At 35.5% G+C, this 17,651-nt stretch overlaps 2 protein-coding genes across 7 annotated transcripts in view; both read right to left on the bottom strand.

Moving 5' to 3' along the window:
* Nucleotides 1-17,651, bottom strand: part of LOC125664485 (uncharacterized) — a 299,224-nt gene that overhangs the window by 279,176 nt on the left and 2,397 nt on the right. The window lies entirely within an intron of this gene.
* On the bottom strand, nt 11,962-17,593 carry LOC125664462 (scavenger receptor class F member 1-like). Of its 5 annotated transcripts, XR_007365932.2 has the most exons (6): nt 17,009-17,593; nt 16,602-16,646; nt 16,113-16,244; nt 14,311-14,360; nt 13,890-14,021; nt 11,962-13,738 (listed from the first exon to the last, which is right to left on the bottom strand). XR_007365932.2 is itself a non-coding variant. In XM_048897229.2 (5 exons), exons 1-5 carry the CDS (start codon nt 14,544-14,546, stop codon nt 12,137-12,139), a joined length of 402 nt encoding a protein of 133 aa, XP_048753186.1. In that variant the 5' UTR covers nt 14,547-14,554; the 3' UTR covers nt 11,962-12,136. The 5 variants fall into 5 exon arrangements, 2 of the variants coding, with proteins under 2 accessions (XP_048753186.1, XP_048753185.1); XR_007365931.2 differs by lacking the exons at nt 16,113-16,244; nt 16,602-16,646; nt 17,009-17,593 and adding an exon at nt 14,464-14,547 and having other exon boundaries at nt 11,962-12,195; nt 12,436-13,738; XM_048897229.2 differs by lacking the exons at nt 16,113-16,244; nt 16,602-16,646; nt 17,009-17,593 and adding an exon at nt 14,464-14,554 and having other exon boundaries at nt 11,962-12,195; nt 13,661-13,738.

Genomic DNA, 17,651 nt, shown 5'->3' with positions numbered 1-17,651 from the left:
AGGAAATAACATGAATGTGATGGGACTCTTTCCCAATACTCAAAGACGGTAACGCAGTCATGGACATCGTTCATATAAAAGACCAACTACAAATGATGTCAAGTTTCATTCACTTTTACCTTTCGTCAACAGACAATTAAGTCCACATCATATTCGTACCAAACTTTACTCAATCCACTGAGAGTTTTACATATGTTATTTTGAAGAAGCCACAGCAAGTCTATACTTGGATTTTTCAACACCTGAATATAGACTGAACTCTATGATTATGGTTGTTTTCAATCACAGGCTCTTTAAACCAACGTGTTCTTGTTCTTCATCTTCTTTCACCTATAGTCCAACTGGGCATATCATTACTTTTGATGTTGATATAGTTGAAAATGAGGACCTCAAATCACTTAATCTAAAAGCTTTTGTCCTAAATACAGAGAACCTAGGTCTTTCAACTGGCGACGGAACTTCATCTCTATTATGAATTCTGTCGAAGATTATGCCAGACGATGGGCTAAATATGAAAAAGAAGAACTTGATACATTGTCAGAATGGATTAAAAGCATAAGAGGAATATTAAAATCCCGCATTAGACATATTAAAACATAAGTACGTACCATTATCCTTCTGTGTTTTGTAAATCAGAAGTGATAAAAGAATTAAATAGGTTACATAAGGGATATGTTTTGGTTTCAGCTGACAAAGCTTGTAACAATACTGTCTTTCTTTGTAAGGCTTATTATTACAAATGTATTTTAAACAAAATTGCATTAATTCCACTTCTGGTAATCTTACTTATAATCCAACTGCCTTTTCAAAAGATGAAATTCTTCGAAAACATGCTTTAGTTTTAGACTCATTTAATATCCCAGTCAATGGGTCGAATAAATATAAGTTACCGCACCTATACTGGATTCCAAAACTACATAAAAACCCTTCCAAAGAAAGATACATCGCTGGATCCAGTAAGTGCTCTACCAAGACCCTATCATTGCTACTCATGAAAATATTAATAACTGTGAAAGAAAAACTTCAAACTTACTGTGCAGCTACATATGCCAGGAGTGGTGTTAATCAAATGTGGATTATAAAGAATTCTTCTAAAGAACTTTTAGTAAACTGGAAATTGCAAGTTTTCCCAAATCAGTAACATCAAAACTATGACTTTCCAACACTTTACACGGCTATTCCTCACGATAAATTAAAGACTATACTTTTTGACACCATAGCCTGTAGCTTCTTCAACAAAAATGGAAAACGGAAATATTCATACCTAGTGACCAGTCATCCAAAAATTACTTTGTTGAACACCACTCTGATTCAACGCACAAGTACTCTGAAGTTGTATAAATATGCTAGAGTTCCTCATTGACAATATCGTCGTGATGTTTGCTGATCAGGTCTTCCAACAGTGTTGAAATTGCGATGGGCACGAATTGTGCTCCTTTGTTACTGACCTGTTTCTATATTCATAGAAGAATTTATTCAAAACTTTTTACGTGAGAAGACAAAATGTCTTGCTGTGGCATTCAATTGGACATTTAGATATATCGACGACGTTTTGTCTATTAACAATAATAACTCATATTTTTATCTCCTCGCGCAACTAGTTGCGGAGGGGATATAGCATCGCTACTGTGCGTGTGTTTGTGTGTCCATTACAGCTCGTTGGCAAGATTTAAAGAGAACCTTTGCACTATTGATTCTCATTCTTCGCATACAAATGTGGCATTGTAAAAAGACGGAACCCTATTCATTTTCAAGTTAATCGGTGAAATATTTCTTAAAATATCGCGTCTTTACTACCTAAATGCCGTGAAATTTTATGTACGAGTTGACAATACTCAATTCAGATTATCACATGAATATGCTTACAGAATTAATTCTGAATTAATTCTTGAGGCGTATGTAATCCTTGAAAGCTATAAAGATATTTCACAACCTTCGTCGACCTGTCAACACCGGTATATTGTGTTTTTACATAACGAAAAAATATTGCTTCTGTGGGAATTTTCTGAGTTCATGCATTCTGCATACAACAACTTTGAAGTATATTCAGGTAAGTAAATTACTGAAATTTAGTGCATACGTGATATGTTTCTGCTAGGAATAAGGGAAACTGCCCAATCACGCATGTATATGCCCCGCAGATAATATGCACCTTGATAGGTTTATTAAAAATGCCATATTAATTACCCCTTACTACCACCACCACCACCACCTAATGATGCTAAAGGTATCTGAATTTTATTCAATAATAAATAGCTATATATAACAAAAACCTATATGTGAATATAATGCATGCAGATGTTCATGATATTTCCTGCCGCAAGGGGATGCTCCGCTTAGTGGTGCCCATGTTAATTTTATATCCCCGTGAGCTCGAAATAAAAGACACCACAGAGTCGTCCACTTCTGCTTTATGCTTAGCTATTTTAGTGAAAGTAGACATTAATGACAAACTGACAACTCTATGAAAAACGGGATGATTTCAGCTTCTCCATCGTCAACATCCCATATTTATGTACCAATATTCCATAATCACCTGCCTATGGTGTTTATATCTCTCAAATGATTCGATACGCAAGAGCTTGTTCTGCGTATAGTCAGTTTTTAGTTCGAGGCAAGTGAGTTGTTGAAATATATTTTCATGTATTAGACCAGCTTTAACACTAAGTAATGTCTAAGATTTCAAATTATCATTTTCACATAATATACACTGAATAAAAACGCAAAATAAAAACGCAATTCATCGAGTCATGCACATCCAACATGATGGAAGACCGCATCCGATGTTAACAAACGTTAACAAGAATTCAACGAGTTTTCCATTTGGAAATATTACATTTGTGGGTGTTTTTTTCTGTTATCAAACATTAGGGGGCCTATTTCTTTTATGGAAATACCTAAGGTTTTGTAATATATTCCAAGCAGCAATATGAAATCAGCTAACATTCATTAACATGTGTAAGCACTCATAAAAAAAGACATATTCAGAGTATACCATCAATAAAACTCGTTTGATCATAGTATCCCTACTCACCTCAAATTCGCAATCCACATCTATGTTAACGTCCAAATACCATCAAATCTTCGATTTCAACTTTTTGTTTATTGACATGTAAGGTGAAGATAACGAACAGTGATCAATCTCATAACTCCTACAAGCAATACAAAATAGATAGTTGGGCAAACACGGACCCCTGGACACACTAGAGGTGGGATCAGGTGCCTAGGAGGAGTAAGTATCCCCTGTTGACCGGTCACACCCGCCGTGAGCCCCATATCTTGATCAAGTAAACGGAGTTATCCGCAGTCAAAATCAGTGTGCCAAGAACGGCTTAACAATCGGTATGAAACACGTCAGACAGCATTTGACCCAATGCGAGGTTGTATTGACGAACTAGATCGTTATAACGACCATAGAATTTGCGAAATGCTGACTTCAATCGAGACTGTTGAAATCCCTGTACCATCAACTTGTTTGTCAGTAGCTTACCTCCATTTAAAAACTGACTATACGCAGAACAAGCTCTTGCATATCGAATCAGTTGAGATATATAAACACCATATGCAGGTGATAATGGAATATTGCTACATAAATGTGGGAAGTTGACGATGGAGAAGCTGAAATCATCCCGTTTGTCATACAGTTGAGTTGTTAGTTTGCCGTTAATGTCTACTTTCAATAAAATATCTAAGTATGAAGCAAAAGTGGACGACTCTGTGGTGTCCTTTATTTCGAGCTCACAGGGATATATCAAATCGACATATGAATGAAAGCTATCATTGTTAATAGACAAAACGTCATTGATATATCTAAAAGTCGAATTGAAGGTCACAGCGAGAGATTTTTTCTTCTCACGTAGAAGTTTTTGAATAAATTCTGCTTCATATGAATATATGTACTTCGAATGACGCTGGGAAATGTGATGACAACTTCTGTCGCGATTTATCATGCAATAATAACTATGTCAATAAACCCGGTTTTGTCAGAGCGGCCCATATCTAAATATCAAATTGAAGGCCATGGTAAGAGATTTTTTCTGCTCATGTAGATTTAAAAAAAAAAATAAATACTGCTTCATATGAATAAAAATATAGGTTAGCTAACAATGGAGCACAATTCATGACCATGGAAATTCCAACAGACTGTTTGAAGACCTGGTCATTAAAGACCACGAGGATATTGTCAATGAGGAACTCAAGCATATTTTTAATTTCAACTTCAGACTACTTGTGCGTGGAATCAGAATGGTGTTTAGCAAAGTATATTTTGGATGACTAATGATTAGATGAAAGGTGAAAATAACAAACAGTGATCCATCTCATACATATGATTATTTCCGTTTTCCATTTTAGCTCACCTGAGCTGAAAGCTCAAGTGAGCTTTTCTGGTCGCATGTTGCCCGTCGTCTGTCCGCCTGGTGTCAAAAAAGCCTAGTCTTTAATTTATTGTGAGGAATGGTCGTGTAAAGTGTTGAAAGGTCATACGTTTTGATGTTGTCGATTTAAAAAAAAAGCCCTGCGATTTAAAGTCTACTCCAAGTTCTTTAGAATGGTTTACAATCCACATTTGTAGTGTCAAAGTATACGTTTGAAGTTTCTCAAGGTATTGAACAGATAATGTTTTTCGGCATTGTAGTAGTTCGACTTTGATCTTTGACCTAATGATCAACATGGATCATCTTCTTTCATGATATCTATTAACGACGAGATATTTAAGATATAAAACAAACAACACTTGGTCTATAAACGGAACCAAAATTTTGGTCAGATTGAATTGATATTTTTCAACGTCTCTCTCGAGAATTTTTTACTCATATGGAGATGTCACCATTGCTGGCGAAACAGTTAATGGAGTGGGCCCCCTTTTCCGTTGTCAATAAAAGCGATTCTTCTGTACAAAACTTTAAACTTGATGCATAGACGCCACAAACGATGGTTTTTGAGTGGGGTTGATACCTCCCTTTGTTTTTGTTTTTTCTTTTTGTCATTATTTATTCGGTCATTGCAAATACCGTCAGCGTCCTCCATTAAAATCCAAAAACGAGGCTGACCTCACTATGCCTGGAGACAAAGTATGATGGCACAACCCTCCAAAAGTCAGTTAGTGTGGGCACGAACATGATATCCATCACCACAACTTAGGTCAGGAGTCCCTAGATTCTACATAATCACTTTAAAAAGGGCATAGAAACTTTGCGGAAACGATATTGAAGGTTTGTTTATTCCTAAGGGTAGCTGACACACATTCTACACCCACCCATCCCCCTCTCTCTCTGTCATTGACTCAATGAATAATTTCTGTTATAAATATAGAGGTAACATAAATTGATGACATAAATTATTTCAATAAGTTATAAGTTTTAGAAATTATTGTGCTATTTTTTGTTTGATTTCTGATTGTGTAATTTATAATACAGGTATATAGAGGGGGAAAATTACAATTATATTGAAATTGCATTGTTCAGGGGCCTTTTTAAAAACAATTGAATTACAAGAAAATAGCAGTTGTGGACAGTATTTTGATTGCAAGTTCTTTACTTTATTGTAATTTTGCTTTCAAAATGGTAATGATTTTATGAGTCTGTAAAATCTTAATCTAAATTATTTACAGAACGCATGTACATATTTTTATATAGTATAATATTCTTCTAAATCGTTTACTGTGGGTACAATTTACAATTGTCATATTTCAATTAAGTTTTTCATTCTTGATTTGTAATATTATTAATCTGTTATTGTAGGTCAATGCCTTTATTTTGTACTGAATGAATTAATAAAACCAACATCTGCCTTCCCATTCGGTTACATACATAAGTACAAACTTACTTACATAAATACCAAGGATAACCCATGAAAGCTCGAAAGCTTGTTTCCAATGGGGCCGGTCCTTTGATGCACGGATTTTTGCGCTAGGGGGTCATGCGTTGACCTAGGTATGTATAGAAGTAAGCTTGACTTAGTTCAGGCATGATTTTACAGTATATTGTAGAACATGGTGAACTAAATGATCTTAACGATCGATTTTGTGACTTGTAGTGAGAAGTAGATGTACCACGATGAATATGGTTAGCACAGCTGAGGGCGTAGAAGATTATAACAAGAGAGAAAACACAGAAGGAAATGATGATATATGCAAGTATGTTGTGGCAGGTTTATACAGTAGGTTACAGTGTCTATATAAATCACATTTCATCATTTTAACTCTCTGTACGAGTGCGATAACATTATTGGTCAAAGTCCAGTCGGAGTATTATCTGTGTTATAATGCGTGTCCCCTGTCGATGCCTGTAAAATGTATACACAGAATGTCCCCTATTGATTCCTGTAAAATGTATACACAAAATGTCCCCTATTGATTCCTGTAAAATGTATACACAAAATGTCCCCTATTGATTCCTGTAAAATGTATACACAAAATGTCCCCTATTGATTCCTGTACAATGTATACACAAAATGTCCCCTATTGATTCCTGTACAATGTATACACAAAATGTCCCCTATTGATACATGTAAAATGACAAATGACAATTACCACTGCCAATCACGGGGACTGAACTCGGGTCGCAGCGGTGAGAAGAAAGAGCGCTACCCGGACACCCCTACAGTAAAAAGGGTTTGCTATAAATTCCCCATCCCCGATTATAAAATTGAAAAAAAGTAAAGAAAAACAAACAAAAAGGCAATTTATATATCTATATTTAGTTATACATGTATGTGTTTGGCTTTTTATGCTCAAAGAAGTACGTATTTTTAAAAGATAGCTATCAAGATTTGAATTTTCTAATAAAGCCACTAATGTAAAGAGTTTGATTAAACTAATGTAGTATAGGAGAGAGGAGAAAATCGTTGGCTGGACGGGAATCGAACCCGGGACTCCTTCATTACTGGTCAGGTGCTCGAACCGCTGAGCTACCCATGCCGATATACACTGTCCTAATACTCCTAATTACTACATTCCTCCTTCCATTTGTTTTGCCCTCGACGACATTCACAACCAAGATTCTTTTTATAATAATACCATATTTATATAGCACCCCTTTCATACACTATGTACGCTCAAAGGTGCTTTACAATGCATATATACCTTACAACAGAATGTTATACGCATAATACATAGAAAATAAATAAGACATTATAAGCTGTACCTATCCTGAGTGCACATATAAAACATGAAAACACAAAATACCATAAATATGCTAGATAGGAATAAGCATCAGTTTCAGGGCGTGTTAAAACAATAATAATAATGAAATACACACACGCTCACACAGCATATAATGTCTCAGGTATAATACATTAAAACATAATTTGTTTATATATTTTTTAATAAAACATCACAAAATGGTACTCGTAAATTAAGACAGTCTTTAGTTTTCACAGTTTTTCACAGAATCGAACCTACACGAATGACTGAAATGATAGAAACTAGTCCTGGAAAACTTAATAAAAAATGTGTTTTCAGTGACTTCTTGAACGTACACAGTGTTCTACAGCCCCTTACATGTTCTGGGAGGGCATTCCACAGTTTTGGAGCTATTGAAACACCGACCCCCGTACGTTACGGTTCGACTTCTTTGAACAACTAGAGTGACTGATTGTTTTATAGACCTAAGATTTCGGGTAGGCTTATATACCCCTATTAATTGTTTGATATAAGTTGGGCACTCATCATGCAAGGTGAAGATAACGAACAGTGATCAATCTCATAACTCCTACAAGCAATACAAAATAGATAGTTGGGCAAACACGGACCCCTGGACACACCAGAGGTGGGATCAGGTGCCTAGGAGGAGTAAGCATCCCCTGTTGACCGGTCACACCCGCCGTGAGCCCCATATCCTGATCAGGTAAACGGAGTTACCCGCAGTCAAAATCAGTGTGCCAAGAACGGCTTAACAATCGGTATGAAACACGTCAGACAGCATTTGACCCAATGCGAAGTTGTATTGACGAACTAGGTCGTTATAACGACCATAGAATTTGCGAAATGCTAACTTCAATCGAGACTGTTGAAATCCCTGTACCATTAACTTGTTTGTCAGTAGCTTACCTCGATTTAAAAACTGACTATACCCAGAACAAGCTCTTGCATATCGAATCAGTTGGGATATAAGGCTTTGCAAGTATAAGTAAGTATCTTATATTGTGTCCTATACTGCACAGGTAACCAGTGTAGTTCTCTTAGTATTGGAGTGATATGTTTGTAACGAAAGGTCCTGGATATGAGACGTGCGGTAGTGTTCTGAATATGTTGGAACTTGCTCATGACTGTCTTTGGAACACCGACCAGGGGAGCGTTACAGTAATCTAACCTCGCTGTAACTCGGGAGTTTACAAGAGATTTAGTTGCTTCTGTTGTTAAACATTTTCTAATGTGGCCTATTTGTAGCAACTGTGCATAACAAGATCTGCTGACAGAGTTCACTTGTTTCTCCATATCCATCTTGGAGTCAAACATGACACCAAGATTTCGAACGGAGATTGAAGGATTAATTTGTGAGTCACCTACTGTCACTGAAATGTTTCTAATGAGATTTGTATTACGACCAGATGCAAACACAATGACCTCGGTCTTATCCGTGTTGAGTTTCAACATATTGCCATGCATCCAAAACACGATGTCGTATAGACAACGCTCAATACGATTTAAATTATTGATCTCTTAACTCCTATAATGTAAAACTTATACGGTACCAATTTCGATGCACCAGATGCGTATTTCGACAAATAATGTCTCTTCAGTGATGCTCAACCAAAATGTTTGAAATCCGAAATAACTATGAAGTTTTAGAGCTAAATATAGCCAAAAACAGCGTGCAACAATGTCAAAGTTGTTTGAAACAATGAAGTCACATAATGAAAGTATTTTATTTTTAACAGATCGTGGATTGATGCTACATATTTTAATGTTTGTTTGTCCTTTCACCACTGTGAGAGATGTGCATTTTATCCTTTTAAGGTTACTGATGTTTATAGACTTTTTGTTGACTTTATTTCTCCCCTTTTTTTTCTATTTTTATCTACAAATACAGTTGGAATTTCGCTAGGCACACTTTGAAGGTTGTCATGGTTTACGCCCCGTATGGTGCCCCAGTTTTCAGCACAGAAATCGCCATGTAGTCCGATAACAGTCGATATTCTGCGGATTAATCTTAGTCTGCCCTTAGTTCCTCGCCTCGTTGATCGTTGAACGTGGTCGTTAGTCACACGACCAAAACACATCGTCCATGTATCAGTTTGGTTTGTCCCTTGCAAGATTTCACCTGCACATCCAATGATAGTCAACGGCATCAAATACAGTATATAGGAGGAAATCTTTGGCTGGACCGGGAATCGAACACGGGACCCCTGTAAATACTAGTCAGGTGCTTGAATGGAATTGTAAGTCATCTTATCATTAATGTAAATGTTTAGTTTAGAAATAAACTGCCAGAAGTCTTCCCAATTTAGGATTGGAGTGCTGTGGTCACTAAGTCTCTATTATTTATATAATAAATCAAACACAAGATATTTAACTTGCTGACTTGATAAGAGGGTACGCACAGATGCTTGCTTAACATTTTTCATGGTAGATCGGTTTAAGGCCAGATGATTTAAACAAATTTTTCTACCTTTAGCACTGAAGAGTTCCCATGGTAAAAAAATAGTTTGGATGGTTTTGGTTTTCTCATTTATAGTTGTTTGGAACTCTTTTGTGTTTTAAGAGCAGGAAGGGGGGTCAGTAAACAATGTAAACAATTATGGTGCCAGAATCATTCAGGAGGAAATAATCAAGAAAATATCATTGGTAAAAAACGTCATCAAAGGTTACAGGATGCTACGAAAGGTTATGCATTATCCCTTGGATGTAAGATAGTGAATGTTGATGCCAATAACAACATGGTGATCGAGGAGAAGTTGGATGAATCAAGAAAAAATTGTTCCTCTGGTGATAATTCACAAGAATGCCTAGGAAATGAAGACACGTATCCATCTGATGTATCAGTGAGTGAGGAATCGGAAGCAGAGCATGAGAAGATGATTTGTTGGAGAAGTGGGAGACGAGTTGTGGAACTTGGAATTCTAGTGGACAATTTGGAAAAAGGTTGTGCTGCGTGTGGTAGACCACTAGATTTAACAACGCAGAAGACATTGTGAGGACGAAAAACGGTATGGACTTGGATCATTGCTATATATGAGATGTCAACAGGAAGCATGCAGCCATCTTTCTCCTGTTTTACTGGGAAACGTCATAATGTAGAAACTAACGTAAAATGGCACATCAAAGAGATCCTGTATTAGGCATTTCTTTATTTTTTTTGCAGAGATGAATAGCAAAGGAAAATCAAGAGTGACAAGACAAGAAAAACAAACAGTAAAATCATAAATGCCATTGTAAATTATTTTCAGAAGTTGTAAATTTTTACTCTTATATTATGGGAGATAACTCTTCTTTGTCTTGAGAAAATCAGCCAATGTGATTTTTACAATTTTGCTTCTACTCAGAAAATTCGCCCCGTATGGTATATGATTTTTAAGTTTATATTACACTTTAAACATGAATTCAACATATTATGAAGTTTATTTTAATTTGTAAACCGTTACTGAGGGTGCAATGTCCATATATGTAATTTTATTGAAGCAGCAGTTGATATTTTCCAAGTGCAAAATTTGTTATGCATTAATATTTTACATGTTATGTTGTAAATCTAATATCAGTACACTCTGTTCTCCCTGACAACCATTTTTCGAGGTATAGAAAAGGTAAACAAATGAAGAATAAACTAATTTACCATGATAACTATTGCTTTGTACTTTTTTGGAAATACGGAAAATATTTCAATCTCCAAGTCAAAGGGGAAAAGAATTCAAGGAATTATCCACTTTTATAAAAGAATGACATCATATAAAGTCTCTTCGAAAGAACAAAAATTGTTTGTATCATCTGCCCTTAAAACACATATGCATTAGTTTGAAGGATTTTGTGGATGACTTCTCGTTCTCTCCGTAATGTCTGCTTCCCTTCCTAATAATAAGCTTTTTGATCTTACAGAATGCCGACCTACTCATAACATTATTGCATACAATAGTTTCTGTTTTCCGTTCTGTCTTCCGTTCCGCGTTTTAACAACACCCGACTTTCACATGTGTCCCCCACTACCATTACATATAAACATTATCAATTTTTATATACTCATTATCAAACACTAAATACACATATCCAACACTTAATTTAACCAGATTGTATGGGTTTTACCTAGCCTGAATATCGTCCCGAGAACCACTGGCCTGAAAAATTCAAATTAACATGAAAGCTTCTCTACATACATCCCAGGCTTTAAACATTGATATAATTGGCTTTTGTGCAACCTGTCCAGTTCAATAGAATCTACCGAATTCGATGCAAAATTATTTAGTAACATTTCTCACTCGCGAAAATTGCCGAGTAATAACGACAATTAAGTCTTGCAAAACAGCTAGGTCATTATATCTGTCGGTATAATTTACAGCCTTGACACTCGCTGTTTATAAAGTATTTGTAATTAAAGCATCGATGTAACCGAAATTCATAGCACATGCTCCTTCTGGCAGGCGATCGATCATGCCATGATGAGTAGAGTAAAAACTTCTAGCAGTAAGCAGAAAAACGAAACTCAATGCCAATCATAGGCTTGCATTTTATCATATGAACTCGGGCCAAATCTTGCAAATTCAACTTCTTTGTCACTAGCCTGAATCGATTAATTGTTAATTCAATAACATTAAAAACTGATTATAGGCAGACTATGATGGGATATTGCTACCTATGCATGGGAAGTTAATGATAAAGCCCGTTTGTCAGAAAGTTGAGATGTGAATTTCTGGTAATATTTATTTCACTGGGATATCGAATCGATAAATGAATGTAATTGATAATGCATCCCACCTCTGGCACCATTTGTCATGACACCGTCCAACTTGACCAGTGAAAACAAAGACTTCCGTTTAACTATCTACAATTTCATATAAAACCAAATAAATATATACAAATATACAAAAGAAAACAATCAATCAATAAAACGAAATTGTCCATGAATACTAGAGTGCACCACGTATCCACCATGCACGCTCATATTTTTATCTCGTGTGAAGGTCATCCTCCGCCCTCTACATAGAGTCAGATTGTTACGACATTGGGTAAACTTCGCCCACCAGGTCGCCACCAGCAGACGTTCACTACAAATACATGTACTTACATCTAGAAACCTTCCAACAAATTTCTTGAAATGTGATAATTTAAACTCTCAACTGGGCTGCCGTACAACACATAAGTACGTATACGAACAAACAGAAACAATACTAAAGTTAAATTGATTTACACCATTTCATACAGCAAAGCAAGATAATGAAACGACGTGAAAAGAAAACGCATAACTACTTATCTAACTGACGATGCAAGTAAGAACCAATCACCACCTATCGCTATACGTAGCTGATATAATCCCCAACATCTGAATACAAATTCAGCAAATAAGCAAAGGAATGTTGCTCGTATAAACCGACATAGCTTCAGACGTAAACGTCAAATACTCGGACACGGGAACGATAATTGCCGAACATAAGCGGTTTCTGAGATCAAGGTCATTCAAAGATGGAAAGTGTCGTAACTACACACACGTGACAAGGAGTTCCTAATACAATTGGACATAAATACTAAAGTGTAGTATTTCTATAAGTAACATGAAACAAAGCAAGTTAAATGCGTACAATTTTACATAACAGCTTCTTATAGTATTTATAACAAAGATTTACTTACCCTTACTGCAGATTTTAGTTATCATGAAAACATAATCTACCCCTCCATATCACTGAAGTGGAACATCAGGTACATGAACACGTACGCGTAAGACTGGACATGGCTTTATAAATCGGAAATAATTCTTAAAAAGCAAGTTACATTTAAGCCTCCCCCTCCCCTTGACTAACAATTTCTGGAAAAAAACCCAAATGGATTCTGATTTTATTATTAGCATATTTTGTGACGTTTCGATTTGATGGAGTTAGAAAAAGAACAATGCATGTGTTGATTATCATGGTTTATTGTTTAAATAATAATTTCAAACAATTCAAAATTAATGTTAAATACTTTCCAAAAATCTAACATGAATAAAGCTTTGAATCTTGTTCAATCATAGCATTTTAAAGTGATTGAGTGATATGAATATATCTATTTATCTATATATGGGTAGTTGTTGACAGGGGATTGGGCAACAGTCGATCTGTTGGACAAGAGTGCAAGCTGTTACCCGTATACAATTGAACAAACGTTATTTTCATAGTACTTTCACTAATTTTGAAAGTTTCAATTATTACGTTGGTATGATGGCATATGGTATATTTGTAATATTCCATGAATCCCATGTACTACCCAAATCAATTTATTGGTACATATTGTACTTGTTTCAGTACGTTCAGGTGTTCGAGGGATCTTTATAGAATTTGAATCGAATCGATTGTTCGTAATATAAAGAGATGTTTCGACCCACGCGTCTAAAGATTATCAACCATGATTTCTACAAGTACAATACACCTGTAGAGAGATATTTGTGTATAATTGAAATAACCATAGAACTAAATACTTATATTGTAAACGCTCTGGAGGTTACGTATTCAAAGCGATCATGACACATATTTTGAATACCTGTGCATCTACATGTGACACTTTCATGTGTAGAATGGGGTCTGTCGATATCCACGCTGACATGACTGTCGTCTTCATCTGATAAAGAAAATTGATGTGAAATCCACGAATTGTTGCGATTTTTTGGAATATTTTAGTGTTCACCTTGGAACTGAATTGAAATTAAGATGTATGACGAATAGATATAATGTAGATTTAGAGTTGTACTTATGTTGAAGGATTAATTTACCCGGACAGCTTCCGTTGACCTTGTTGCATGTTCCTTTACAATCTGTAGAACACACTTCTTTACACAGTCTGCCGTAATATCCATCTGGACATGTTTTACTACAGTTTATTCCTCTCGTTCCTGCTTCACATTCTACAAAAACTCGAAACTTTATGAATATACTCACTTTCAGTAGATGTACGTGTTTAACATCTATAAAACCAAACCAGAATTCTTCTCATTAAGATATACCGCCCTAAACATGTTAAGAATTTAACCTATTTAGTGGCACCTCCAGGATATATCATAGGAGTTATGATATTGATGTCTGTTCGTTATCTTCACCTTTCATACATTGAAGACGCGAAATCATTTTTTACAAAGTGACGTTTATAAGGCCCCTAAAATGATTTGATTAAGAAATATAACATAACTTCTGTACCTGTACACCTGTTGTTGTGTAGCATATAACCAGTACAGCATATTCCTAGTCTGAAATTGAATATATTCATGAATAAGGTTTGCGTTTCCTAATGCAATAACACACTTCTTATCAATTAAAACTATACTTTAGACTGTAGATGATCCCTCTTACCTACACATATTAGGGTCCGACGTGGAACACAATCCAATAAAATTCAGAAATATGACATAAGTCACACCCTCCATTTTGTTCATATTCACACTAACGGAACCTATATTTCAATAATATAAATAAAAATGACTCACAGCAATATATCCCAATTGACCAGGACATCCGACGTTTTGTGATTTAATCAAATATAATTGATTTGTAAAACATCCGCTTTCAATTATGTATCTTAAATACAATTTCCTGTTCCAAAAATGTTTGGGAGCTTGATGAAATGGTACGAAAGAAAAATACCAAAAGGTAGTGGTTCTGAATATCCCTGATCATATTTCGATGTTAAGAGTAATGTTAATTTCTAAAATTGCACTTCATTTTTTTTTCAAATTAAAAGGAAACGTCAAAAAGTTGAAACTATATATCAAATCTTTGAATTATTGACTGAAACTTTATATAAAATTTCTGGTAAATTAATTTAGACTTCCCATCAGTGTTCTGTATGAAAAAAAAATATATCAACCAAATTGTATCATAAATCATAAAATGAAGTAGAAATAAAGAGGCATGGAATATACAATAACTCCGTTTACCTGATTAAGATATAGGGATCACGACGGTTGTGACCGTCAACAGGGGATGTTTACTCCTCCTAGCCACCTCATCCCACATTTTAGATGTTCAGGGGTCAATGTTTGCCAAACTCTTTATTTTGTATTGCTTATAGGAGTTATGAGATTGATCTCTGTTTGTTATCTTCACCTTTCATGAGATTGATCACTGTTCATTATCTTCGCCTTTCATTGATAAAGCAGAAATTGTAAATTCGTGCTGATTTAGATCTTTTCAATTAAACAAGTCTTCCTCCACAAAATGTAGTCCCTGCTGATATCTTTGAAACTTCCAATGGACACAAACATTTGCAACTACATGAGGCTTAGTAATTGCATCAATGGACACAGTATTGAACCAATACATAACATCGTGCGCAATTGAGCTCAAAAGCTGAGTAGTAAATTTCTTAACATCATTACCTATACTACATAATGTCACCGTTAATTTCATTATTGGTTCAAGGGTTTAAACAGTCTTCTTTAAAGTCGGCATTTCGCAAATTCTATGGTCGTTATAACAACCTATTTTGCCAATACAAAATTTGCCCAGCTATGAATTTTGTATTGCTTTTAGGAACGGCCTAGCAATTGGTATGCATCACGCTAGACAGCATTTAACCCAATGACACGTTGTACTGGCAAAGTAAATTGTTAAAAAGGGACACCATAGATCGGAGATAAATATTTAATCGTGGTTCGAATTTCCTCCATTGTTTAAATGTAGGTTATAGTGTAATACCCTTCACCCAGGCGCCTATGCCATTACGTAACGAGGGTTCGTTAGAGTATCACACTTACTGCGACACGGAGATTCGTTTGAAAGGTCATCTCCGAGGACCCTGTGACATTCACACCTGATACCGAGCGTTTGGTGATGGAACTCTCATTACCTGTTGTAACGACTTAGATCTGCCGCGGCCGGGATTCGAACCCCGACCCTCTTCATGCGGGACGTACGCTCTACCTCTAGGCCACCGCGGCGTCATGATACAAAGCAGTTGACTTCACAAGACACAAAGATACTGGAATATGAATTTCACATACCTGGACATTTACCATCGACCTTGTCGCAGCTTTCATTACAAGCTCGAGAACACGCTTCTTTACAACGTCTGCCATAATATCCATCAGGACATGTTTGACTGCAGTTTATACCATACGTTCCAGCTTCACATTCTACAAAAACTCAAACCTTCATGATTAAACCCTGACTATGGTAGTTATAATGAAACCAAAATCCAACATTTACATAAAAATGAATATTGTAAGATAACATATTTGCAAGGTATGATCCGTAAAACTCAAGCCCATGTCATCATGAACTCTAACTATTCACATATTTAGAAATATGTCCCCTCCCTCCTCGGCTGTGAGATTTCTCACGAAAATTGATATTAATACAAAATGGACCCCCATCGAAATTAACAGCTCATACATTTGATAGAATTTTTAAGGGGAAATATATATCGTATATTTGTACCGAAGCTTTTAAGTCATTGTTTTCTAGGATTTTCTATAAGAATCATGATTTACCTGTACACTGGTGTTTGTGCAGCCTGTAACCGACACATTCCTGATCTAAAGAGGATTGCAGTCATTAAAATGTCTGTTTTTGAATAAGTGACATGGTTCCTATCAATGAATTAAACAATACATTAAAATGTCTGTTTTTGAATAAGTGTAAACAATACATTAAAATGTCTGTTTTTGAATATGTGACATGGCTCCTATCAATGAATTAAACAATACATTAAAATGTCTGTTTTTGAATAAGTGACATGGCTCCTATCAAAGAATTAAACAATACATTAAAATGTATGTTTTTGAATATGTGTCATGGCTCCTATCAATGAATTAAACAATACATTGAAATGTCTGTTTTTGAATATTCCTATGAATGAATTAAGCAATACATTAAAATGAAAACGATTTTCTCTTACCTACACATTTTGCTGTCCGACATAGCAGATACACAGATTAAGCTTAGAACTACATGTATAAAAAATTAGATATAACCTCCATTTTGTTCACATTATATAAGATTCAACGAGTTCTTCCTGGTTGTCTCTACTGATTGCAGTAACGCGTTCAATAGAATCTATCAAATTCGATGCAAATTTATTTAGTAACGTTTCTCACTCGCGAAAATTGCCGAGTAATAACGACAATTAAATCTTGCAATACAGCTTATATCTGTTGGTATAATTTACAGGCTTCACACTCGCTGTTTATAAAGTATTTGTAATTAAAGCATCGAGGTAACCGAGATTCATAGCACGTGCTCGTTCTGGCAGGCGATCGATCATGTCATGATGAGTAGAGGAAAACCTTCTAACAGTAAGCAGGAAAACGAAACTCAATGCCAATCATAGGCTTGTATTTTATCATATGAACTCAGGCCAAATCTTGCAAATTCAACTTCTTTGTCACTAGCCTGAATCGATTAATGTTAATTCAATAACATTAAAAACTGATTATAGGCAGACTATGATGGGATATTGCTATATATGCATGGAAAGTTAATGATGAAGCCCGTTTGTCATAAAGTTGAGATGTGAGTTCCTGGTAATATTTATTTCACTG

The sequence above is a fragment of the Ostrea edulis genome, chromosome 1, assembly GCF_947568905.1.
Source record: "Ostrea edulis chromosome 1, xbOstEdul1.1, whole genome shotgun sequence".
In the NCBI taxonomy this organism is placed as follows: domain Eukaryota; kingdom Metazoa; phylum Mollusca; class Bivalvia; order Ostreida; family Ostreidae; genus Ostrea; species Ostrea edulis.
This window is presented reverse-complemented; position numbering and strand designations above follow the sequence as displayed.

Bases quoted from the DNA above. Each gene is read 5' to 3' on its own strand.
- LOC125664462 (XM_048897228.2), bottom strand. From the start codon at position 14,546: ATGAACAAAATGGAGGGTGTGACTTATGTCATATTTCTGAATTTTATT. The intron at 14,361-14,463 runs GTAAGAGGGATC...ATTCAATTTCAG, and splicing joins TCGGACCCTAATATGTGTAG to ACTAGGAATATGCTGTACTG. The intron at 13,739-13,889 runs GTAAATTAATCC...TTTCTTTATCAG, and splicing joins GGTCAACGGAAGCTGTCCGG to ATGAAGACGACAGTCATGTC.